This window comes from Solea solea, chromosome 4, assembly GCF_958295425.1.
Source record: "Solea solea chromosome 4, fSolSol10.1, whole genome shotgun sequence".
Classification (NCBI taxonomy): Eukaryota; Metazoa; Chordata; class Actinopteri; order Pleuronectiformes; family Soleidae; genus Solea; species Solea solea.
In genome coordinates, this window is record NC_081137.1 from 14,184,433 (window position 1) to 14,210,950 (window position 26,518).

At 38.9% G+C, this 26,518-nt stretch overlaps 1 protein-coding gene across 1 annotated transcript; it reads right to left on the bottom strand.

Annotated features, from left to right (window-relative positions):
* Positions 1–4,458: 4,458 nt before the first annotated feature.
* ca4a (carbonic anhydrase IV a) lies at positions 4,459–12,427 on the bottom strand. The gene is made up of 8 exons (XM_058628484.1): positions 12,294–12,427; positions 8,498–8,542; positions 8,003–8,167; positions 7,750–7,895; positions 6,986–7,078; positions 6,829–6,895; positions 6,581–6,747; positions 4,459–6,148 (listed from the first exon to the last, which is right to left on the bottom strand). Exons 1-8 carry the CDS (start codon positions 12,361–12,363, stop codon positions 5,969–5,971), a joined length of 933 nt encoding a protein of 310 aa, XP_058484467.1. The 5' UTR covers positions 12,364–12,427; the 3' UTR covers positions 4,459–5,968.
* Positions 12,428–26,518: the final 14,091 nt, after the last annotated feature.

Genomic DNA, 26,518 nt, shown 5'->3' on the forward strand with positions numbered 1-26,518 from the left:
GTCAGATCTCCAGAAATTTCGTGAAGCCTGGAATGTCAACCTGAAGCTTCACTTCAATTCTCACGTGTAGCCAGACCCCTCACCTCACACTGGCCTGTGTCCTGAGAACAATGAAGTCCAACTGAGTTGTTGTCAAAAATAGAACAACCTTTGGCACTTTAAGGCATCTTTGTTTCTGTTAGAGATGTGGCCCTCTGTTACTCCAGCCTGAGCCTGCTTCCTGTTGACTGAAGTCCCCTCACTCCAAGTCTGTACTTAGGTCGCCTTCATAACTGAAGTGCCATGATATCAGCCTCCTCACGGCCAACTGTGTGCAATCTCCCGTGGGACAAATACTGTACAGTTTGTCCTTTTGAGAGCAAATTTATTCAGATAGGGTTTAATTCAGGTCAGCATATCATATCTTTGGCGATGCCAATGCTTCTTTTCAGAACTGCACACCCTCACCCTCTCGTATATCTCTCATATATCTTATCAATACAGACAAATAAAGAAAAATCAGTTCCTTCTGGTTTACACTGTGTCCTTTGCAGCTGATCCAGATTTATGAATCAATACTGTGAGACCCGACTGAGGCAGCAGTACACAGCAGGTCTTTAGTCCATGTACCTGCTGAATGAGCAGGTTTTTGAGCAGAAGAATTCACTTCTGAAACTTTTTATGGACCCTTTTTTGTATTTTCAGCCACACTCCAACCTGTCTACAGTCTTGACAAAACAAATAAAAAAATCAGTTCACTAGGCCAAGCAACATCTAAACAATGCTGAACTGAGAAACACAGAGAGAGCTGAAAGGCTCAATCAGCACTGTGTGATCTCACGTGACAATGACTTGAATGTGACAGTCATTTGTTTAAGACTTTATTTTGGTGCCGCTTTCTTCCATATCAGTGAATCCACTTTGAACTACAGTGGGACAGACTAATCCAGATCATATTCCCAAAACTGCTGCCCTTGAAGGGATTATCGTAGTCAACCTATCACTTTGGCTGACTCTATCGGAGCAGCCTCAGAGCCAGGTTTGTGTGCTGTCCTGCCTCCACTTACACGGGTCAGACACTGAGAGCAGTGGGTCGCCTGCACATCTCCTCACAGAGGTGCTGCTTAAACACCCCGCGCAGCCCCTTGTCCTAGAAATTACATTTCTATACAAAATAAACAAATAAAAAGGTAACTCTTTACATTACAGCACGTTAATAAGCTTAGTAATGAAACGCTGTGTTCAGTTTTGTTACAGGATGATACGGTTTGGTTTTGGGTCAGGCTTGTGTTTCTACTGAGAACAGTACCTTCACTTTGTAGGCGAGGTGTGGGCTGTGCTGAACGGCCACGTAGCATGATGTAGTGCCGGGGCAGCGGCAACAAACGACGACATCAAACGTGACACAATGGAGGACATCCATCAGCTCCATTTGTCTCAACAAGACGTCAAGCTTTTGTATGAGAATGGACTGCAGTGCCGGTGTTTGTCTCGACTTCCATGGGATATTTACACTGATCACAAGGGACTGAGATTTTCGTGGGTGGAGCCTCCCTCACCATACTGTACCATTTTACCTTGCCACCAAAAGAGAAGGGTACCAAAACGCATGGACAGCATATGTGCGAACTGCACTGCGTAGTAGAAGCCATGGATAGTCATCCGAGCCTCGACCTGGCGACCCTTGAACCGGCTGACACCCCAACTCCCCTGCCTGACAGGCCTTTCAGCTGCTCCGCCCGAACCAATTCAATTCAAATTCAAAAAACTTTATTGATCCCCAAGGCGAAATTCAAGGTCCCAGTTGCTTAAGACATCACACACAACATACACTTACAACATAAACAGTATCATAAAAAAAATTAATACTAGTACAGTAAGATACTAAATCAAGGCATGAATGTACTATGTAATAGTAGTGATGTAGGAACTATAGCAGTGCAAGGATAGGTTTGAAGTAATAGGGTAACAGCCATTGGTCAGGTATTAAGTTAGGCCACAGTCCACACTGGGGGATGGAGGGAGGGGTTATGCATATGGTCTAACATATGCATTGTTATAGACGCCGAGGGAGACTTGTACCGCCACCCAATGATGAAGTGGAATACTACCGTGCAATACTACAGGACCCAGTAGTACGCGCAAGTATACTGTACAAAAGTATACCAGGGCCTTTAGGCTACTATCAATGACTCCCATATTCTAAAGTTGAAATTCAACCTCCCTCATGTCCCTCACAAATGTTCTGTTATTACCAGGCTTTTTTATTTGTAGATTACTATAGAAATATGATGGTACTATTACTGTTACTATGCTGTAATGTGTTACCAGTAAAAATGATCTTATCTCGGTGACAGAGTGTTTAATTTGACCGCGATGATCTCTGACCTCCCACGCAACTCAAGCTCAAGCGTCACTGAACAAGTAAATGATGATTTTGAGAAGGCTGAAGAGGTTAATTTCCACCACTGCAAATGTTTCATCGTGAGCAGCGACCACAGCTGGCGGACGCTTCTGTGAGTCACATCCTTGACTGTGAGTCACACCGTTGACGGTGCCATAACCAGGTTAGCAGGTGTATCAATCTGATTAGAGAAAAGTTGATACGGTCACAAATATCTCTGAGCGATGGCGCTGCGAGACAAACCTATTGCAGCGTCCGTCAAGCAGCGGCAGAAAGTGGAGACATCGCATCCTGTGGATGGGCAGTTAAGGTGACACTGTTTGTTTTTCAGTGACAATAACTGGCCCACTGACCTTTAACTGCAGCTCACTATCTGATGGGCTGCTCTGGGTGTTTCAGGGAGGGTCACATTCAATATGAGGATGCCTCTGCTTTCTCCTGGGTAGAATGGTGTCTTTTGTCCCACAGACCCGTGGGACAGGGGGCATTTGAGGGGAGATTGTATGGGTGCTGCTGTCTGTTGGAGACTAAAGTACCACTGCAAGATATTAGGCATCCATCCCTTGATCCTCGGTTCCTCCTGATGCTTAACTGAAGTGACTGAAGCAGGGGAATGAAGGGGAGGCTTTCATTGCTGCTTTTGTGTATAGTCTCTGTCTTCCTAAGCATGTCCATCACAATAAGGCTTTTGATTTCTTAATGACAAGTGGTGGGTGTAGAATAACTTAAAAGGGGAAGAACTTTGACAAAGCACCTGCAACCTATATGAGACGACAGATGTCTTATACATTTAGTGCGTTTGTGTTACCCCTCTTTGATTGTGTGCGTGTGAATTTCACAAACTGTTTAAACCGGTGATGTCTTTAAAAGATACTAATTGTTGGGGCATGAATGGGGGGCTCGTATATAAAGGCTATGTTTACTTTCCCTATAAAAATGTAACTTGTAAAACCTACAAAAATCTAGTCTACATGTTATCTTCGGAATGTGTTTGCTGCTTTATCTTGTCATTAGACTGCCTTTTCTGACTGGAGAAGGAAGTTTAAAAACTGCTCACTCCCCTGCACCAAAGACCATAGAAAAAAACAGCATTTTCAGCTCATGGGGACACAGCGGCTGCTGCTCTACTGGGGCATCGGTTGGTACATTTATGTGACTTAGCTCAATCTGAAAAGAGCATGTCAAGCACCAAAGTCACAGTAAGATACAGTGGCAGACAAGGCAGGTATAGATGTTATGTTGACACTACAGCTTTACGGCTTCCACGCAACGAGAATAAAGTTTCTTTTTATCATTATCTAATGTATTATTATTGCATTGAGCAGCACACAGATGTAATCGGCCTTATCCTTGCAGTTGACCACTACCAGACATTTCCTCCTCCAGTCCAAAAAAGAGATAATTTCCTCCAAGTCTGTGTGATTCTTTCTTCCAAACAAACTCAGTTAGATTAGATAAGTATTTCCTGATTTGTGAAGCCCAAATCATAATGCAACTTCACAAAATGCTCCGTGTTCCTCATCTTGACGCAGATTGCAGCTGATCATCTGAGATTTTGCTTGAATAATAATTACGACTTTATTCTCATAATATTATGACTTTATTCTTGAAAGATTACGACATTATTCTAGAAAAATTTACATTTTTTTTCTTAAGTTTTGCCCTAATACTCTGTCGTACTGTCCCTAATGGAGAAGCAAAAGAGTCTAGCCGAGCAGTGCTCCTTAATAATGGAAATAACTCAATACAATTTCATCTGGTGTGCATGCCTGTGTGTGTGTGTGCTTGTGTGTAGTGGCCTCTATCACATCAGAACAAATCAATTAGAAAAGGATTAAAGGATTGAGATGCGTCAGTGTTCTTGGACTCTCCTGACAGACTGAAGGGGAATCGGACGGGAACGTGAGAGGCTTGTCTGTGTGTCTGAGCTAGCAGACAAACAACAGAGCCAACAGAGTCTATTTTCTCATATCACTTTTCACAGCGCACAGAGAGGTGGGCACGGCTGACACCGAGGCTAAAAACACTTTCAAACTCTGGCTCAAACAGCTTGAATAAAGCAGAGGAGACTTCCATTAAAAAGGCATGTACTGTAGGTAGTTTATTGTTCAGTTGGAACACATTCCCCATATTATATATGATATTTTCAAGCATGACAATCTCTTGAACATCAATTGGTCATGAGAAGCTCACTGCTTCATATGCTGTATGCATTCAATACTATAAACTTTGCAATACATAAATAACAATAAACAACTGTGCATCTCATATTAATATACACATTCAGTACATAAATACACATGTACAAGGACACAGCATAGAAATATAACTTGATGCCTCATGAAACAATGGAGAACATACAAATTCCTTGCTCCGTCATCACAATATATCTTGCTGGCAGTTTGCACAGATCTCTCACTAGAATACATGATGAGTCCTGCTGAATAAATGAGTGAGAACTTAGCGTGGTGTAATTCACAGTCGATAACATTCAGTGCATCCGAGACCCTGTAGTAATACAAGCCATAAACACGGTCACATGTTCTCATGATGAGCTATCTGAACTTCACTTGGTCATCAGTGGGAAATGGAGTGACTGAGGTGTGTGTGTGTGTGTGTGTGTGTGAGAATTCAGCCAGTGCGGTATTGTGTGTTCAGCATCACTCCATCAGCCGTGCATATGCAGTTAATGATGAACATCTGGGATGTCAGGACACGTGGATTGATGCGAGTATCTGAGATGTGTGTGGTCACGGTTTGGTTTAAAAAAAAAAAAGGGAAGTGACACACTAATGGTGGCTGGGTCTTCAGAAGGGTTGCTATCGCATTAGTATATCTGAAGCTTCATTTGTGTCATCAGCTGTCTTTATTCTGTGACTGTGGGAGGTGGGAGAGAGAGAGAGAGAGCGAGAGCAGCTCATGCACTCACAGAACAGCATGGATGTTCTTCATGGAGAGAAAAGCATTTCTCCAACAGCTGCTGACTGAGTGGATGCGATGGTTTCACCTGATGGCTGCACTGTGTGCTCCCCGACTTTGAAAGGCCAAACCGCTGACTTGTTTGACCGCTGGCTTTTAAATGGAGGCAAGACTCAGTTGCTGCTATTAATAGGTCCATGTTGTTCCCATGCCCCACTGAGACCAACACACCATGTGCCGGGTCATGAGGCTGGCATCAGCACAACCATCAGTAAGTCACACCGACATTAGCAGAAACTAAATTTACCTGACTTTGGACAAGGTGGATGTGGTTTAAAGTGTCTGACAATGAGTGATGTGCTTCTATGCTGGTGTCTGTAGGGTAACGGTGTCAAGATTTTGAGTAATTTGCTTTATGGCACATTCGTATTGTTGAAATAGGACCTACTGTTTGTCTTTATTACACATGCGTGAATGCTGATCAAATCCTTACAGCACGTTTCATAAGGCATTTCTCCAACGCCCTTGTCATTTGTGTTGTAAGGAAAGAACACCAAGTGAGTCATGCCCGCACTACAATGCGTTTGATCATCTTAGCAACCATGCAAGGACTACAATACAAACTTCAGCTGAAGAGTCACACAGAACAGCAGGAGAAACCTCGCGCTAGTTGGGCTGAGACAGTTCCAAGGCTGTTGCCATGGCGGCAACAAGGAGAACAGCGCTAGCCAGGATCACCGCACCTCCCGACCGGTAGACCTGTCGGCCGTTCAGAGGCTGCACCGGCCTGAAAGTGTCCACCATTGGCTTTCCATCATGAAACTTCAGTTCAGCGAAGGCTCGGAGCTGGAGGAACGAAAAAGAAACACAAATATTCAGCTCCAGTTTCTGGTGGAAAATGAACTGTACGGTACTGACCAACTCATTTTCTAGGATTGTTTATTGGCAGGTATTGACTGCACTGTCCATAATTTGTTCGTATAAGAGTGTAATGACCTTTGAATAATACTTATTTAGCAGCCCAAATGGAGAAACCAGTCTACGTAGATGGAATTTGAGAATTACTATTTTGTTTTCCAGGCTTTTTGCCTCGTTAATCCATATGGAGATGTTAGCAAGTTAAATTCCCTCGAAATCTTTTCATATAGTTTTATCAAAATAGCAGGTGCAAAAATGATCAAATACCACATAAAAGATATATATATACATATATATTTTTTTTTATCAAATACATTACATTTGTAACCAAAAAGTCTGTATACTATTTTCCCCACGAACCTGATCTGTGCTCAGAGGGATGGGGTTCTCAAACAGAGTCCAGATCACAGCCTGAGAGCAGTCTGGTGTGGTCAGTGAGCCCTTGTAGCGGTAGAAGTTGGTCATATTCTGCTCTGATGGGATCAGCTGTGCCAGGGAGATACCAGAGACGAGAGTCGCGTTTGTATCTGAAAACAGGAAGAAAATTTAGTGAAAAATGAGCAACAATGTTATGGCACCATGTTTTTAGGCGCTCATTAAATACCTACTTGGCGTTTTGATGCTCCGCAGAGCGTTGACTAGGGGGTCATACTTTCGGTTTCCACTATTGGATGCCTGATGGACAGGAAAACAATTGAGCACTCTTTGTTCTCAATGTTTGGAAGGTCAGTTTCATTGCAGCCATATGGGATTAAAATGTGTTACCTCGTAAAAAAACCCAAGGACGGCGACTCCCTCTTCGTCCGCTAGTGCTCTTTTCAGATCAGTGTAGTGGCTCTTCATGTGGACAATATGCACCTGTAGATAACAGATCACCAGTGTTCAAAGTGTATATACTGTATATACTACCTGAACATTTTATTAATTAAAAAAGCCAAATCTAACCAAACCTAACAATCATCGTATTCGCACACAAAAAATATCAATAAACTGATCTAATTAAAAACTATTGTCTATGTATCCAAAACCTGCTATGCAATGAGCTTCACTGTTGTCTAACAACACACCAGGGTGCCACAGTTTTACACTTACATTATCATCATTATAATGAAGTCACATCTTCAGAGGCTGTTCTCTTTCCATAAATAGTCTCTAATGACACTAATGTGTCAAATCCGCTGCTCAAAATAGTCCCTCAGCAGATACTCCATTTACTGCTGTCACTACAACAACATTACTAAGAATGAATCTTATATTTGTGAGTAGTTGCTCACAAAGATGTTAGTGACTTGGAGCTGAGAGGTTTGAACAAAGAGTTTATTTCTTATCAAATATAAGGTACTATATATTCAACTTAATGAATTGATTATTCAAAGTACTTTTTGATATATATAGTCCTTTATTTTCACTGCATTGTTATGTATATACACATTTTTTTTAATATATTATTTACCCAGACAGCAATATGGTCAAAAACAGAGTATGTGTGCGTGTGTGTGTGTGTGTTTTGTACAGGCAGCTAAAGATACCTCCATTGGATACTGCTCTCCATCGATGGTATGTTCAGAGCCAGGCCCTCCATTAATTCCCCAGTGGAAGTGGAACTGTACAGCCTTGTAGCTGTCCGGCAAGCCTCCACCTGAGATGGTGCGGTGATCAGGAACTGTGACCTGAACTGGTGGAGACACAACAACACACTGCACATCAGACACGAGGAGTTCAAGCAACAGCTTCTTAGCACCAGTTAATGGCTGTTAGGTGATTTGTGGAAAATACTGGTACCCGAATGGCCGTTGTTCTTGATAGTGCCTCTGAAGATCTCCTGGTAGTTGCTGAACTTGAAAGGAGTCAGACGCTCGTCTTTCACAGTCTTTCTGGTGACAACATTGATGGGAGACTGTCGTTTTCCTGCACAGTTGCTGTTGGCATGGCTCCACTTCTCAGGTGCTAAAACAAGGACATATCCGCGTTAAACAGGTTGGACTGACTGTTGTCTGGGGTTTTACTTTCACATGTGGAGTCCCACAGGGAACAATACTTTGCAGGTCATATGATGTAATTTTTTAGGCAGTTAAAAGGTTAACTCTCAGAAATGTTCTTGCTTACAAAAGCTAAATTCAAAGCTATATATTTCCCTTTTTGGATAAAAAAAAAAAAAAGCTCTTTGAAACTGTAGTCGCAGTGTGAAAAAACTGTCAAACAAGCATCTCAGTGGTTTTAAAAATACAGTGTTATTATTATTATTGTTAGAATAAATTCTGTAATGAATAAACTTACCGTTGCACTGATGATCACATGTGAACTGGGACTGATAGCACCAATCTGAAACAGAAAAATAAAATCCATTTTGTCAAGTCAAAGACTAAATTGAATGCAAGTTTTGATACTGAAATCAAATTTCGTGCGATTGTGGTGCTCGCAACTGTCCAGTTCAATTTGATGTTTATCTACAAATGTGCCGTTTCATTAGACAGTTTATTATTTTTTCATTGGTGCAAACAGTGAATTGTTCTCGCCTCCAAAACACAGGAACTGTCTTCTTATTTACAGAAACCCTGGTGTTTCCATACTATCATAATAAACACAGAGACAATCTTCAGCATCAGTGAGGTCCCGTTCTCACATGTTTGTCTGGGGGGGGTTATTAATATTTCACAATTGGTTTGCATGTTTCCAACTGGTTCTCAGAAACAAATATGTGCAGCTTTCTCACAAATCAAATATTTATGAAAAACACACATACCATTCAAAAAAGAGAAAAAAGATGGGGAGGGTTTCCCACTCTGTTAGTACAATTGTTTGAGGACTTGTCCTGGAGTTCGTGAAGGAAGTGTCAGTGTTTTTTTTTCCTTTGCCGTGTTGGTTAGACTTTTCCTCCTGCTCTGGCATGATAATGGGAACTGAAAATAAATAAAGCAGGGGGGGTTGTGCTCACAATGCAATCACCGGTACCGTCATATCAGTGCTTGTTAATGGCATGTTTATTGCAGCAGGATGCAGTGTGAACAAGCAGTAAAAAAAGAGATCAATAAAAATACATCATTGTACAGCACTTGCAGCCGCTGCGCTGCCTCATGTGTCAAGTTTCGAGCCTATTGGTCAATCTATGCCAAAGTTACAGGGCACTACCTGTTTCGTGGCGAATGGTTGAAATTCGCCAAAATTCCAATGGTTGCTGGGGCCACGCCCCTTTTGAATCTGCAAGACTTTTTGATAACTGTTCATTTTTTAATGCGTGTAGTACAAACTGACACATTCTTCATGTTGCTATGATTAACGTGCTCAGGCGAGTTTGTTCGTTTACAAAACGTGCAAATAGATAATAAAAGGGCGCCACATTTAAAATGGCTTCCTATTGAGTTGAGGCCATGGTCCCAATAGACTTTTTTGCTTGTCCTGGGCTGTTTCCACCAAGTTTCATGGAACTTGGTGCAACTTAGTTTCAGCTTTGTTCTACTAGGTTTCACCTTTGGCTTGTGAGCAATTTTGCAACACTTTTACGTATTTCCCTTATTTTATAAAATGTTTCACCATCTCTGAATTTTGTCTGTTTTTCACCAATCTTTAATACATAAAAAAACTGTTATTTTTATTCCCAGGAATTCCAATAGGTCTTCACAACACTGGGAGTCCTCGGGGCCTAATAATAATGATAATACTGTTGATTTCAGACTCACTTCTCACACTGTGTAGATCAGAGGCCTCAAACTTCGGTCCTGTGGGCCAAATGTGCCCCCCCCCCCATCTATTTCATGTGGCCGTCCACTTAATATCAAGTTAAAATGTCTGTTTTTGATATTTATGTATTTGCTTTTTTTTATTATTTTAATTGTGATAAATATACACATTTATCCACCACATAGTTGAACTATCTCGATCTATCTATCTATCTATCTGTCTGTCTGTCTGTCTCCCCTAAAACTAAAATTAAAACTAAATAAAATATTTTGGTGGTGTTTCAGTGGTGATTAACTGAGGTAAACAATAATAATACAATAAAATAATAATAATAAAAACAACAACTTCATGCTGTCTCTAAATAAATCTCACATAGTCACGTGTATGTGGCTGCTCATCACAGCCAATCACATCTCTGTCCGCATAAATCTCGACCAATCAGCGCTCGGTTGTGCCCAGCAGCGCAGCGCAGAGGAAATAATGAAGAGTGCGAGCAGTGAATGGATCTCACTGAGGAAAAGTGACGAGATAAAGACGAAAAAGTCAGCGTAACGAACGCGGAGGCCACGACCACCTCCACGAGAGTCCTCGAGAGTGTTATTTGTGCGCTACTCACGTGCACAACCAGTTCACTTCTAGAATTTCGGACCGCAGCCACAACTTTTCTCTTCAACACAAACCTGAGATAAAACCACATTTAACCCACGAGCGTCTGTGCGTCTGGAGTCACACACACCTGTCCACAGCTTCCACTCTCTCTCTCTCTCTCCATCTCTCTCAGCAGTGAATGAAATAAGCAGCGCATCCACGGGATCCGCGCTGTGTTAAAGGTACAGTGCGTAAAATGTGGCACCTTATCCTTCCCTTCCTAGTGTGTTGGATAAACTATGTAGCCTTCAGTTTTCAACAGATGTTAAGTTTGTTTAGTTTGTGGTCTGTTGTACATCATGTAATGTAATGTAATGTAATGTAATGTAATGTAATGTAATGTAATCATGCATATGTCACACATTCACATTCATTCTCACCCCTGGTCTTAACCTATAGTCCCTATCTGCATGTGTTTGGACTGTGGGAGGAAGTCGCAGTATTATAACCCTAACACTAACACTAACCATATACGGCTGATAGTGTTGATCAAAAACAACAGTTCAGGAAGTTTTTTTTATATATATTTACATTTATGTGTGTGTGTGTGTATAATAAATACATGTCATTTGACATTTTTATGACCTCCGATTCAGTTTCAAATATTTTTTCCACTGTAAAATAATAATAATAATGATAAGAATACTAATAAAAGAAATGATTCATGTTGTGATTGATTGATCTGAGTCATTTTTTTCCAAACTTGCTCAAGTCAAGACGTTGCATTGGTAATGTTGTGAATGAAGAAAGCCTTTTCTTCAAAACCATGAATAATATACAGTGATTCAACAAATCACTGATTTCATATTCTAATATTGTCGGTGAATAGAAATGCTGTGTTCGTGGCTCATTAGTTATGATGTGACTGGTGATGATGATGATGATGATGACGCTGAATAAATATGTGTTTATCTGTTGTTATCCTTGTTGTCATCGTGGTTTCTGAACCTTTTACACTGAATTAATGAGCTGCGGTTTTTATTTGGAGACACTGACGCTTCTTCTCTGCGGCAACACCTTCACTGACGCAAACGACTGTCAGTGTGTGGATCTGAGAGCAGGTGTCTCTCTCCCTCTGTCTCTCTCTCCCTCTCTCTCTGCATCCAATCGGTCTCGTGCGCAGGAGGCTCAGTGTGTATGTGTGTGTGTGTGCGTGCGTGCAAGGTGCGGAGGATGACACGCAGCAAAACACGATGATGGACTGAGCAGGTGGAAGCGGTCACGTCACGCAGGAACGTGTTTGGTGCTGTTATGATGCGGAGAGAGAGAGGGGGTTCCTTTCATTTTGGGAAACGTCTCCAAATAGCAAAGTAAGTCTCTCTCTCTCTCTCTCTCTCTCTCTCTCTCTCTTTCTCTCTCTCTCTCTCTCTCTCTCTCTCTCCATATCAACTTTCTAACTGAATAATGCCTCTGAAAAAAACAGCTCTCTGATCTGAAATGTATATTTATAAATGAAAACATCCGTTTTCGAATGGAAATCAATTCACACTTTCATATCTTGACCCCGGGATAATAATCAATAATAATATCAATATTTATAATAATCAATAATAATAACAGGTCTTTCCCTTTCATAAGGTAAATTTCTGATAAAAAATGTCCGCCTTTTATGTTATTTTTTTCTTCATTGAATAATCTGGGATCAGACAAACCGTCTAAAATGAAAATAGAGGCACCTTGTCACGTAAATAAATGAATGATTAAATAATAATTCTATCCAGTTATGAATGAATGACAGGACACTCACCTGCTCCAGTGCAGACTGTCCACAGTAAAGATGATGATGCCAGCAGAGTGAACATGAGTAGCCGCTGCATTTTTGGAGCGTCTCTGTCTGAAGCGAGTGAAGGAAACACAATGACTGCTTTCCCCCCGATGTGATCGCAGTCTTACAGGGGGGGTCTTATACCAATCTATGAGCAAAGCCGACAGGAAAAAAAAAGAGTGGCCCCTCCCACTTTGGATATCGCCTCCAATGAAGATCAGAGGGAGAGGGGGGTGTGATGGTGGAGGGTGAGGGAGGCAGGATTTTTGACATTTTTGTCAGGGTGTTGATAACTTGTGTGAGAAGTGACAGTGACAGACAGAGATAATCAACTCACTGATCCAATAATAGTATAACAATACTCAAGTAAAGGTTATCATCAAAGGCTAACGTACGGACTGTGGGCCAGAACCACAGGATGAATTTCTGAAAACTACTAATAATAATAATGTGAATTACTATGTTTTTCAGTTCCAGAAAACCTGTGACTGAATATCCACCTGTGACATACTCAGGTCATGGTCAGGTATAGAACAGTACAGTACAGTATAGCATAGTATAATATGGTAGCGTAGTATATTATAGCATAGCATGGCATAGCATAGTTTAGTATAGTATAGTATATTATTGCATGGTATGGTATAGTGTAGTATAGTATGGCAAGGCATGGCATGACATGGTATCAAGTAGTATAGTAGATAAGGGTTTGAAGAGTAATTCATTCCTTGCCCCCTTTACCCGAACCTTAACCATAACAACTAAATTCCTAACCCTAACCCTTAAACTAATCTTAACATATATCTAATTCTAACCCTAACCCAAAAACCAGGTCTTAACCTTCAAAAAGACCTTTAAATTTGTGAGGACCAGCCAAAATGTCCTCATGATGTCCTCATGATAAAAGATATTTATTTTCCATCTCAGTTCATGTCTGCAAATCTGTGCAAAGATCTGCAAAAAAAAAAAAAACACCTAATCTAACTTCAACCTTTTAACAGGAAAGTTAGAACTGTCACCTTTATTTTCATTCAGCTACTGGAAAGCATGAATTATTGATCACTGTGAGTGGGACATTGACAGTTTTTACCCCCAAAAAACTATGAATGAGCTTACGTTGCACTTTTTTTAAAACTTGTCAGGTCAACATATTTCCTTCATCACTGCTCTGATGGACTTTTGTCCTTTTCTTTTTTTATTCTTAAAGGGATAGTCCACCTATTTGCATGTGGCTTTGTATTGCTAGAATAGCAGTAGTATTTTTTAAAAATTGTTGTTCCCTCCCTCAGTTTTCTACTGTGTTCTAAAAAATCTGTTTTTCCCTTTCCAATTTTCCGTCAAAAAAGTCATTCAAGGTTTGAAACTACAACGCCAGTTTTAGACTCACCCATAGACGAGACTTTATTCCCAGAATGTAAACACGGTGTCCACCATCTTTGCTAACAGTTACGCTAACCGGCTCTTGCTCTGCAGAGTAACGGCAATGACCAAATGTAGTTTTCAAACTGATATGCCTGCAAGGGAAAATACCTAAATCTCTGTAAAAACAAGAAGCCGGCTGATGGCGGTGGCTGGTGCCGATGCAGGGGCCGGTGCTCAACATGACCGGCGGCCGCTGGTGGGGGCACCGCCACCCGCCAGCAACTTTTTTTGACTGATTTTGCACGACATACTATAATATGACTTTTTTGGGTGATTTTGGACGACATACTAGAGTTTGACTTTTTTTACTGATTTTTGATGACATACTATACTATGACTTTTTTGACATATTTTGGACGACATACTATACTATGACTTTTTTGATTGATTTTGGACGACATACTATACAATGACTTGTTTGGGTGATTTTGGACCACAAACTAGAGTTTGACTTTTTTGACTTATTTTTGATGACATACTATACTATGACTTTTTTGATTGATTTTGGACGACATACTATACTATGACTTTTTTGGGTGATTTTGGACCACAAACTAGAGTTTGACTTTTTTGACTTATTTTGGACGACATACTAGAGTTTGACTTTTTTTTACTGATTTTTGACGACATACTATACTATGACTTTTTTGACTGATTTTTGACGACATACTGTACTATGACTTTTTTGACATATTTTGGACGACATACTATACTATGACTTTTTTGACATATTTTGGACGACATACTATACTATGACTTTTTTGACATATTTCGGACGACATACTATACCATGACTTTTTTGACATATTTTGGACGACATACTATACTATGACTTTTTTGACCGATTTTGGAAGACATACTATACTATGACTGTTTTGACATATTTTGGACGACATACTATACTATGACTTTTTTGACCGATTTTGGAAGACATACAATACTATGACTGTTTTGACATATTTTGGACGACATACTATACTATGACTTTTTTGACATATTTTGGACGACATACTATAGTATGACTGTTTTGACATATTTTGGACGACATACTATACTATGACTTTTTTGACATATTTTGGACGACATACTTTACTTTGACTTTTTTGACATATTTTGGACGACATACTATAGTATGACTTTTTTGACATATTTTGGACGACATACTATACTATGACTTTTTTGACTGATTTTGGACGACATACTATAGTATGACTTTTTTGACATATTTTGGACGACATACTATACTATGACTTTTTTGACTGATTTTGGGCGACATACGATACTATGACTTTTTTGACATATTATGGACAACATACTATACTATGACTTTTTTGACTGATTTTGGACGACATACTATACTATGACTTTTCTGACATTTTTTGGACGACTTACTATATGATGACTTTTTTGACATATTTTGGACGACATACTATACTATGACTTTTTTGACTGATTTTGGACGACATACTATACTATGACTTTTTTGACATATTATGGTCGACATACTATACAATGACTTTTTTGACTGATTTTTGACGACATACCATAGTACAACTTTCTTGACTGATTTTTGACGACATACTATACTATGACTTTTTTGACTCATTTTGGACGACATACTATACTATGACTTTTCTGACATATTTTTTGGACGACATATGACTTTTTTGACTGATTTTGGACGACATACTATACTATGACTTTTTTGACATATTTTGGACGACATACTATACTATGACTTTTTTGACATATTTTGGACGACATACTATACTATGACTTTTTTGATTGATTTTGGACGACATACTATACAATGACTTGTTTGGGTGATTTTGGACCACAAACTAGAGTTTGACTTTTTTGACTTATTTTTGATGACATACTATACTATGACTTTTTTGATTGATTTTGGACGACATACTATACTATGACTTTTTTGGGTGATTTTGGACCACAAACTAGAGTTTGACTTTTTTGACTTATTTTGGACGACATACTAGAGTTTGACTTTTTTTTACTGATTTTTGACGACATACTATACTATGACTTTTTTGACTGATTTTTGACAACATACTGTACTATGACTTTTTTGACATATTTTGGACGACATACTATACTATGACCTTTTTGACATATTTTGGACGACATACTATACTATGACTTTTTTGACATATTTTGGACGACATGCTATACTATGACTTTTTTGACCGATTTTGGAAGACATACTATATACTATGACTTTTTTGACTGATTTTGGACGACATACTATACTATGACTTTTTTGACATATTTTGGACAACATACTATACTATGACTTTTTTGACATATTTTGGACGACATACTTTACTTTGACTTTTTTGACATATTTTGGACGACATACTATAGTATGACTTTTTTGACATATTTTGGACGACATACTATACTATGACTTTTTTGACTGATTTTGGACGACATACGATACTATGACTTTTTTGACATATTATGGACAACATACTATACTATGACTTTTTTGACTGATTTTGGACGACATACTATACTATGACTTTTCTGACATTTTTTGGACGACATACTATATGATGACTTTTTTGACATATTTTGGACGACATACTATACTATGACTTTTTTGACTGATTTTGGACGACATACTATACTATGACTTTTTTGACATATTTTGGACAACATACTATACTATAACTTTTTTGACATATTTTGGATGACATACTATACTATGACTTTTTTGACATATTATGGTCGACATACTATACAATGACTTTTTTGACTGATTTTTGACAACATACCATAGTACAACTTTCTTGACTGATTTTTGACGACATACTATACTATGACTTTTTTGACTCATTTTGGACGACATACTATACTATGACTTTTCTGACATATTTTTTGGACGACATATGACTTTTTTGACTGATTTTGGACGACATACTATACTATGACTTTTTTGACATATTTTGGACGACATACTATACTATGACTTTTTTGACATATTTTGGACGACATACTTTACTATGACTTTTTGACATATTTTGGACGACATACTATACTATGACTTTTTTGACTGATTTTGGAGGACATACTATACTATGACGTTTTTGACTGATTTTGGAGGACATACTATACTATGACTTTTTTGACCGATTTTGGACGACATACTATACTATGACTTTTTTGACATATTATGGTCGACATACTATACAATGACTTTTTTGACTGATTTTTGACGACATACCATAGTACAACTTTCTTGACTGATTTTTGACGACATACTATACTATGACTTTTTTGACTCATTTTGGACGACATACTATACTATGACTTTTCTGACATATTTTTTGGACGACATATGACTTTTTTGACTGATTTTGGACGACATATTATACTATGACTTTTTTGACATATTTTGGACGACATACTATACTATGACTTTTTTGACATATTTTGGACGACATACTTTACTATGACTTTTTGACATATTTTGGACGACATACTATACTATGACTTTTTTGACTGATTTTGGAGGACATACTATACTATGACTTTTTTGACCGATTTTGGAAGACATACTATACTATGATGTTTTTGACTGATTTTGGACGACATGCTATACCATGACGTTTTTGACCAATTTTGGACGACATACTATACTATCTCTTTTTTGACCGATTTTGGACGACATACTATACTAAGACTTTTTTGACTGATTTTGGACGGCATACTGTACTATGACTTTTTGGGTGATTTTGGACGACATCGCCCAAAAAAAGTAATCGCCCAAAAAAATCGGTCAAAAAAGTCACAGTATAGTATGTCGTCCAAAATCAGTCAAAAATCAAGCCAGTATAAATGCAGCTTCCCTCCACTCACTCTTTGCCAGATTGTCTTCGCTCTCATGCCTGACTCTCCAGCGATCATTCCCGGACAGCTTACCTGGTATCGACCTGATCTGCCCCTGTTCTTTGTTTCACGCCTCAGCCTCTGTAAACCCACCTGCCTTCTGTCCCTGACTACGAGCTCTGCCTGCCTGTTTACTGCTATTCGTCTGCCTATGGCTGAGTGGCACTCAGCCTGTATCTGCTCACGATTCCCAAATCTCTTACCTGTTCTGTGGCCCTCAGCTAACTAGCGCGCCTGGCATCTGGAACACCCGGGTTCAAATCCTGCCTTACCCACCTGCTCTGCTCTTGGTGTCAAGTAAAGACTGTTCATGTAAACCTGCTTGTTTGTGCTGCAATTGGGTCCAGTCATTACCTGTTACAGTATAGTATGTCGTCCAAAATCAGTAAAAAAGTCATAGTATAGTATGTCGTCCAAAAAAGTCATAGTATAGTATGTCGTCAAAAAAGTCATAGTATAGTATGTCGTCCAAAATATGTCAAAAACGTCATAGTATAGTATGTCGTCAAAAAACTCATAGTATAGTATGTCGTCCAAAAACGTCATAGTATAGTATGTCGTCCAAAAAAGTCATAGTATAGTATGTCGTCCAAAAAAGTCATAGCATAGTATGTCGTCCAAAAAAGTCATTGTATAGTATGTCGTCCAAAATATGTCAAAAACGTCATAGTATAGTATGTCGTCCAAAATCATTTAAAAAACTCATAGTATAGTATGTCGTCCAACAGAGCCGGCCCTGGGCATAGGCAGTATAGGCAAATGCTAGGGGCGCCGTCATCCGCAGGGGGCGCCGAAAACGGAGGAAAAAAAAAAAATATTTTTAAAAATTTTATTTTTTTTTAATTATAAATACTTTTTTTTTTTTTTTTTTACCAGTGCCATTATTACTATTATTTCGAAATATTATATAAGCCCACAGCGACATAAAGTCATAGCAAAGATTATTAAATAATGCATCGTAGTTACCGTTGTTGGATGTTGGAGCAGAGTGTTAGCTTGCTAGCTTACTTCAGACGATAGCAACATTGTTTAATAATCAATAAATAGCTGAGTCGACGTGTGTTAATGTTACTCCACCTTAAATTCATCAGGGACGTTTGGAAACTTAACATTAGGCCTGTTCAGGTGTTATTTTACAGGTGTCTTTCCTGCTTGTATGTCAGTTAAAATGCTTTAAGTTGTCCATCCCCTTTGTAATAGGGTGGTTGTAAGCCTTTGGTTTTATGTGTCACAGTTTATGTTTGTTAAAGTTTACATCAGTGTTAAAGTGCAGTTAAAGTGTATTACTGTTAATATTTCATACCTTAGCTTTCCCATATCATTCATAGGCTATATATACATATATATTCATTTCACTGCACTTTACTGGTTTTTGCACTCTGGTTAGACTGAATTGCATTGCAATGACAATAAAGTTGAATGAATCTCATCACATTTTCATTATTAGTCTATATTAGTCTCATGTATAGCACACCAAGCATCTGTTTTTTTATTAAAATGTAACATGCAGTCGTCACATATACTTCTCTTCTCTCTTCAGATGCACTTTTAAAATATTTCAGTACCACCCCCAGTGACACAGCATCAGGTGCTGCTGTCCCATCTACCTCTGCACAGCCCAGTGACACTTTTTAATTTGATCACTTGTTTCTTTCTTTAGTTTTTATTTGGTGTGATATTTTTTACTCAAAGAAATAAAATCTTGAATACACACATGCAGTTTCTGTGTGATTGTATGAAAGTTGATTGTGAAATTGACTGCTGCGATGCAAGGGGGCGCCAACTAAAATCTTGCCTAGGGCACCAAATTACTCAGGGCCAGCACTGGGTGGAGCTGCTCCTGCACAAACACACACTGATTTAAAAGCCTTTATGTAGTTTCCGTGACTTGGTACATTCCACTCCCCCCCTCTGTGTCGATCTATTTGGAATGTTCCACTTCCTTTGTCGGAGGCGGAGCTTCTTCTGCGCAGAGACAGAAACGAGAAGCAGCGGGAACTAACATGTGGACAATCATGTGAACAAACGTGGTAACTGCTGTTTAAAATGATCCACACATTTCTTAGATTCTCTGTTGACGCTCTGTTCACATCCGACCACAGGTGTTCAGGTTACAGCTGCTAATGCTAACGTGACGTCACTGCTCCGCAGCAAACACACGTGTGTTGTCAATGTGACAGTATGTCGTCAGAGCTGTCCAAATATGTCGTTTCCGAGTGTAGTATGTCCTCAAAAACGTTTAAATTTAAGTTTAAATTGTCCACATATGTCAAAGAATGTCCTCAACACAAACTGTCAATAGACCATTAAAACTGTTCAGAATGAGTATCTAGTCTGGCCAGTAGCAGGTTAGCTGCTGCTAATGTGACGTCCTGCTCCGCACTAAACACACGTACATGTTTTCAAAAAAGTGACTCAGTGTCAGATATGTCATTATGTAGTATGACGTCATACTGTCAACAACTGTCCAAAATGTCCTTGTATAATATGCAGAGGTGGGTAGAGAAGCCAAATAAATGACTCAAGTAAAAGTACTGTTACTGTAAGATAATAATTACTCAAGTAGAAGTAAAAATAAAATAAAAATACTCTAAGAGTAAAAAGACGACTCAAGTACTGAGTTTCTCCGGATTTATTTTTGAAATATTCAGCGCAACACAAATAGTACAAAATAGACACAACATAATATAAAACAACAATGTTTTCAAATGTTAAATAATAATATTCTAAATAAAACAATAAATACAGCCTTTAAAATAGGAAGAGAAATAGATTGCGCATGTAATAAAAAAAGATTTTTAAAAAATTACGTAACGACCGTCACTTTGCCAAATGGAACGGCGTAAAAGTAACGTTCTTTCTTCAAATATATACTCAAGAAAAAGTAAAAGTACGTTAAAAAAAAAATACAAAAAGATCCAAAAAGTTACTCATGTATTTATAGTGGTGTAAAGGTTTAACTATGAACTGTCTAAAAGTGTCCTAGTATAGTATGTCCTAAAAAAATATCTTCATTATTAGTAAACTGTCAAAAATGTCCAAATATAGTACATCAACAAAAAAAATTCACTATACCATTAAAACTGTTTAGAATGAGTATCTAGTCTGGCCAGTAGGGGGCAGATTAAGTAAAAAAAACTGTTGACGAGCAGTGGTTTAGCAGAATTTCAAAATAAAAGTGTCCTTGTTGATATGGATCAATATATAGTTGACAATAAAAAGGTTTTTCTGTGTTTTCCTCACATTTCTTCACTCATTTACTGCAGTGAGCACATTTGAACACTTTAAAGTGGACACTGCTTTGTCTCATCATGTCCTCTGACTGAAGACCTGCAAACAGCTGCCGTTAAAGGCACAGTTCATGTGTTTTCAAGTGATTCCATTCACAGCCGTCACTAAATACGTCAGAAACCTCTGTTAAATATTGAGATTTTACAAATGTTTTCAGGATTTTTAAAGTCTTTGTAACTGATCTACAACTTTGTTTGGAACAGGACCAGGACCAGGAGCCGGAGCCAGGATCAGGACCAGGACCAGGAGGAGGACGAGGAGCAGCGGGGACAGGTGTGTGGTAACTGCTGCTTAAAAATGATCCGCACATTTCTTAGATGTTCTGTTGACGCTCTGTTCACACCTGCTGTTAACATCTGACCTGAGGGATCCGATCACAGGTGTTCAGATTACACCTGCTAATGCTAATGTGACGTCACTGCTCCACATGTAAACACACACACCTTTCATTTCACTTTCTTTATTAAAAGGAACAAAGAAACCGGAAAATGTTCAACATTTGTAATAAAACAAAAAACAATTCATAGATTATTAAAGGTATTTGACAATTAATTTAGTAATGGTTTAATTATGCAGTAATCGTTGCATCTCTACTTGTTTTATATTTTTTTAAATAATCATCACAGACACCATGAGATATACTTAGACAACAGCGCTCGTGAAAGTGAGCACTTGGCAGCACCTAGTGGACTGAAATGTTCATTTATTTAATTAAAATAATTTTTAATGACGTTTATTTGTAACATCAGTTAAAAAAAACTATACACTAAAAAAAAGAATACGCCATATTTCACTGTATTAGTTTTTCTACTAATAATTCTCTCAAACAGCGTCACATCCTGTGTGTAACCGTAGCAACCACAACAACATTAGCTGGAAAAGTCGCACTATTGTATCGACGCAGTTTCACATCAGACACTGGAGACGCATCAGAGACTCGTCGCATTTAAACTTGTGTTTAGCACACTTTCTGGAGCAAACCATCACTCTTTCACCTGTGATTTCATCCCCTCACACGGACGTTAACAGCACTTGTCAACAGAGCCTCTGTTTAATGCATGGGTGTCAAACTCTGGCCCGCGGGCCAAATTTGGCCCGCCGTGTAATTTCATTTGGCCCTTGAGGCAATATCAAATTAACATTAGAGCTGGCCCGCCGGTATTATACAGCGGCACCGCCGCTGTAACACCGCATTCACCGCTAATACTACAAATCCCATAATGCTCTGCTGTTGTTTTGGCGCGCCAGCCATGCTCTCTCCTCTGTGTCAGGCCTGAATGGTTGATTTATTCATTGGTATTTTATTTTCAAATTTATTAGCGTGTGGAAAAAGTGAATGTTGATATTTACCTCAGAAGGCTGCAAATAGAAAAGAGGCATTCAATTTTTTATCTAAATTTTATTTAATATGCCATTGATGTTTTTTCGTTTGTTTTTTGAAAGTTGATTTTGCACTGTTAAGTTATATAAGCGTTGCTTGTTCCATATTCAGTGTTAAAACAAATCAGTGTAGCAAACTGAGCAATAATTAACGTTTTATTCATGCACTTTCTCTTGCTACTTCAAGGCTTGAATGTTTGATTCATTCATTATTGTTATTTTATTTTCAAATGTATTATTAGCCTGTGGAAAAAGTTTATTTTGATATTTACCTCAGAAGGCTGCAAATAGAAAAGAGGCATTCAATTTTTATCCATCCATTATCTACCGCTTATCCTGAATTTAGGGTGCATTAAATTTTTATTTAAATTTTATTTGATATGCCATTGATATTTTTTAATTATTATTATTATTATTTGAAACTCAATTTTGCATGTCACTATAAAGTTATATAAGCCTTGCTTGTTCAATATTCAATGCAAAACTTGTTTGGGTCCCTATTAAAAGGTTAATTTGTTCAACCTTGGCCCGCGGCTTTGTTCAGTTTTAAATTTTGGCCCACTCTGTATTTGAGTTTGACACCCCTGGTTTAATGTGTTCACATTATTTTTTACATTGTTAACCAGTGAATACTGTGGACGAGTCAAAGTGGCAACATTCAATCAATAAATACACTATGAAATAATGATGTGTGTCATTCTATATGTTGTTTTTACATCAAATGAATTTGGTATTTGAATGAATGAATGAATGACACATTTAATAATGAGACATTTATGTATTTAATTCCAATGTGAATGAATGAATGTGAGACACATGTGAGTCATTATTTAATGGTGTATTTATTGATTTAATGTTGCCACTTTGACTCGTCCAGTTTTCACTTGTTAACAATGTAAAAATGATGTGAACACGTTAATCACACAGAAGTCTCATTCATGTGCTCATCATTTTTAAGCAGCAGTTACTGGACACAACTGTGTGGTCAACAGTCAAGGGAGTGAACCCCTATCATTATTATAATTTTTTTGTCATTTTTTTGGCCAAAAATGTGAAATAAAATGGTATAACCCCCTGCTGTCTCTGCGGGGGGCCAGGGGAGCACAGCCCAGCCCCGGCCCCAGTCAGACCCCGGTGCCGGGGCCAAGTGTTCGCAGCGTGCTGGATTTGAACCAGCCACAGCCGGACTGGCACAACCTTGCGGTTGCGAACCAATCCACCACGCCACGAACCCTTTTGAGATTTGGGAAGGAGCTCCGGGCGTTTTTGAGTCAGGAACTCCAGTCTTTGTCTGAACCACGTGAGCTATTTGTACTCACACACTTCTTCTTCAACGTTGGACGACTTTCAATAACAGATAAGCACAAACATGACTTCAGAAAGACCTCAGACTAATGAGGTATTTAACGATACATGTCCTCCTTAATAGCCCAAACAGTTGGTGCAGTGGTTAGTGCTCTTGCCTTTGAAACAAGAAGACCTGGGTTCCAGACCCAGTTGGAACAACGATCTTTGTGGAGTTTTTCATGTTCTCCCCGTGTGAGAATGTGGCTTTTCTACACATTGTCGGGCTTCCTCCCACAGTCCATCAATCATCTACCACTGTGTCGTGGGGGCTGCTGTGCCAAGCTCAACTGTCATAGGGTGATAGGCTGTGTTCACCCTGGACTGTTGGCCAGTCCATTCAAAACATGCAATACAGTGATGAGGTAAATTTCCACTTCAGGTAAGATTCGAACCCCTGACCATAGGAACGACATGTGAACATGAACATGACATGTCCAAACCATGTGAGCTAGTTGTCCTTGTATGCTTTTTTTGTCCAATTTGGAAGTCTTTCAATAATAGAACTCATGACTTCACAGACCTCAGCCTTATGAAATACAACATCTGTCCCTCATCATGGACAGCGTGGTTGGTGTAGTGGTTAGTGCTCTTGCCTTTGAAACAAGAAGACCTCGGTTCGAGACCCATATGGAACAAGCATCTTTCTGGAGTTTTTCATGTTCTCCTTGTGTGTGCGCAGCTTTTCTCCGGGTTCTCTGGCCTCCTCCCACAGTCCATCAATCATCTACCACTTTGTCCTCCACTGGAGGGTCGTGGGGGCTGCTGTGCCAAGCTCAGCTGTCATAGGGTCATAGGCGGGGTTCACCCTGGACTGTTCGCCAGTCCATTCAAACACGCAGTACAGTGATGAGGTAAATTTCCGCTTAAACAATGACTTCATGTAAGATTCGAACCCCTGACCACAGGAACGCCAGCCCAAGTCTGAAACGTGTGAGCTATTGGTCTTTGCAAACTTTTCGCACAATTTGGAAGTCTTTCAATAATAAAGTCCATGACTTCAAAAAAATGTCAGACTGATGAAATATTTCAGAACGTTTGTCAACTTTATTGTCATTGCAATGCAATTCAGTCTAACCAGAGTGCAAAAACCAGTAAAGTGCAGTGAAATGAATATATATGTATATATAGCCTATGAATGATATGGGAAAGCTAAGGTATGCAATATTAACAGTAATACACTTTAACTGCACTTTAACACTGATGTAAACTTTAACAAACATAAACTGTGACACATAAAACCAAAGGCTTACAACCACCCTATTACAAAGGGGATGGACAACTTTAAGCATTTTAACTGACATACAAGCAGGAAAGACACCTGTAAAATAACACCTGAACAGGCCTAATGTTAAGTTTCCAAACGTCCCTGATGAATTTAAGGTGGAGTAACATTAACACACGTCGACTCAGCTATTTATTGATTATTAAACAATGTTGCTATCGTCTGAAGTAAGCTAGCAAGCTAACACTCTGCTCCAACATCCAACAACGGTAACTACGATGCATTATTTAATCTTTGCTATGACTTTATGTCGCTGTGGGCTTATATAATATTTCGAAATAATAGTAATAATGGCACTGCTAAAAAAAAAAAAAGTATAATTAAAAAAAAAATAATAATTTTTTTTTTTTCATCCGTTTTCGGCGCCCCCTGCGGATGACGGCGCCCCTAGCATTTGCCTATACTGCCTATGCCCAGGGCCGGCTCTGAGCGAGGACATGAACGTTGATTAATCACAGGTGGAGCTGCTCCTGCGCAAAGACACACTGATTTAAAAGCCTTTGTGTACTTTCCGTGACTTGGTACATTCCACTCCTCCCCTCTGTGTCGAGCTATGTGGAATGTTCCACTTCCCTTGTCGGAGCTTCTTCCAAGCCGAGACAGAAACAGGAAGAGGACGAGGAGCAGCGGGATTAAACACATGGTAACTGCTGCTTAAATGTGAGCCACACATGTCTTAGATTCTCTGTTGACGCTCTGTTCAAACCTGCTGTTAACATCCGACCTGAGCGATCCGATCACACGTGTTCAGATTACACCTGCTACTGCTGCTAATGTGACGTCACTGCTCCTCAGTAAACACACGATCACCGTCTAACCATGTACGTGTGTGTTTTCAAAAAACTGACTTTGTGTCAAATATGTCATGATACAGTATGATGTCAACAACTGCCTCTTCATACTGTCCATAATGTCCAATAATATGTCAACAAAAAGTTAAAATATGAACTGTTTATGTAAATATAACTGAGTATATCGATTATTTAGTAAACTGTCCAAAATGTCAAACAATGTCCTCAACAAAAAATGTCAACATACCATTTAAACTGTTGAGTATCTAGTATCTAGAATATCTTAAAAAAAAAAACCTGTTCAGGAGCAGTGGTTTCGTAGAATAAATAAAAGTGCCCGTGTTGATATGGACCAATATATAGTTGACAATAAAAACCTTTTAATGTATTTTACTCACATTTCTTCACTCATTTACTGCAATGACCACATTTGGACACTCTAAACTGGATACTACTTTGTCTCATCATGTCCCATGACTGAACACCTACAAACAGCTGCAGTTAAAGACACAGTTCATGTGTTTTCAAGCATCGTTGAATGAGGTCATTATCATCAGAATTTAGGGCAATAAGAGAAAAAAAACCCAAGCCATGACTTTACAGTGAAGAGTAAGAAGAGGCTTTCACCAGCGCTGTCACTAAATACATCAGAATCCTTAAATGTTGAGATTTTAGAAATGTTTTTAGGATTTTTAAAGTCCTTTACAGTGTAACTCATCTACAGCATTGTTTGCAGCAGGTGCAGGAGGACCTGGCTGACCTGGAGGAGGACGAGGACGAGGACGAGG

What these genes read in the sequence shown, in the direction of transcription:
- ca4a (XM_058628484.1), bottom strand. Translation starts at nt 12,363, where the DNA reads ATGCAGCGGCTACTCATGTTCACTCTGCTGGCATCATCATCTTTACTG. An exon ending in ATGTGATCATCAGTGCAACG is followed by an intron (nt 8,168 to 8,497) that starts GTAAGTTTATTC and finishes TCCTTGTTTTAG; the next exon opens with CACCTGAGAAGTGGAGCCAT. An exon ending in GCGGAGCATCAAAACGCCAA is followed by an intron (nt 6,748 to 6,828) that starts GTAGGTATTTAA and finishes TCCTGTTTTCAG; the next exon opens with ATACAAACGCGACTCTCGTC.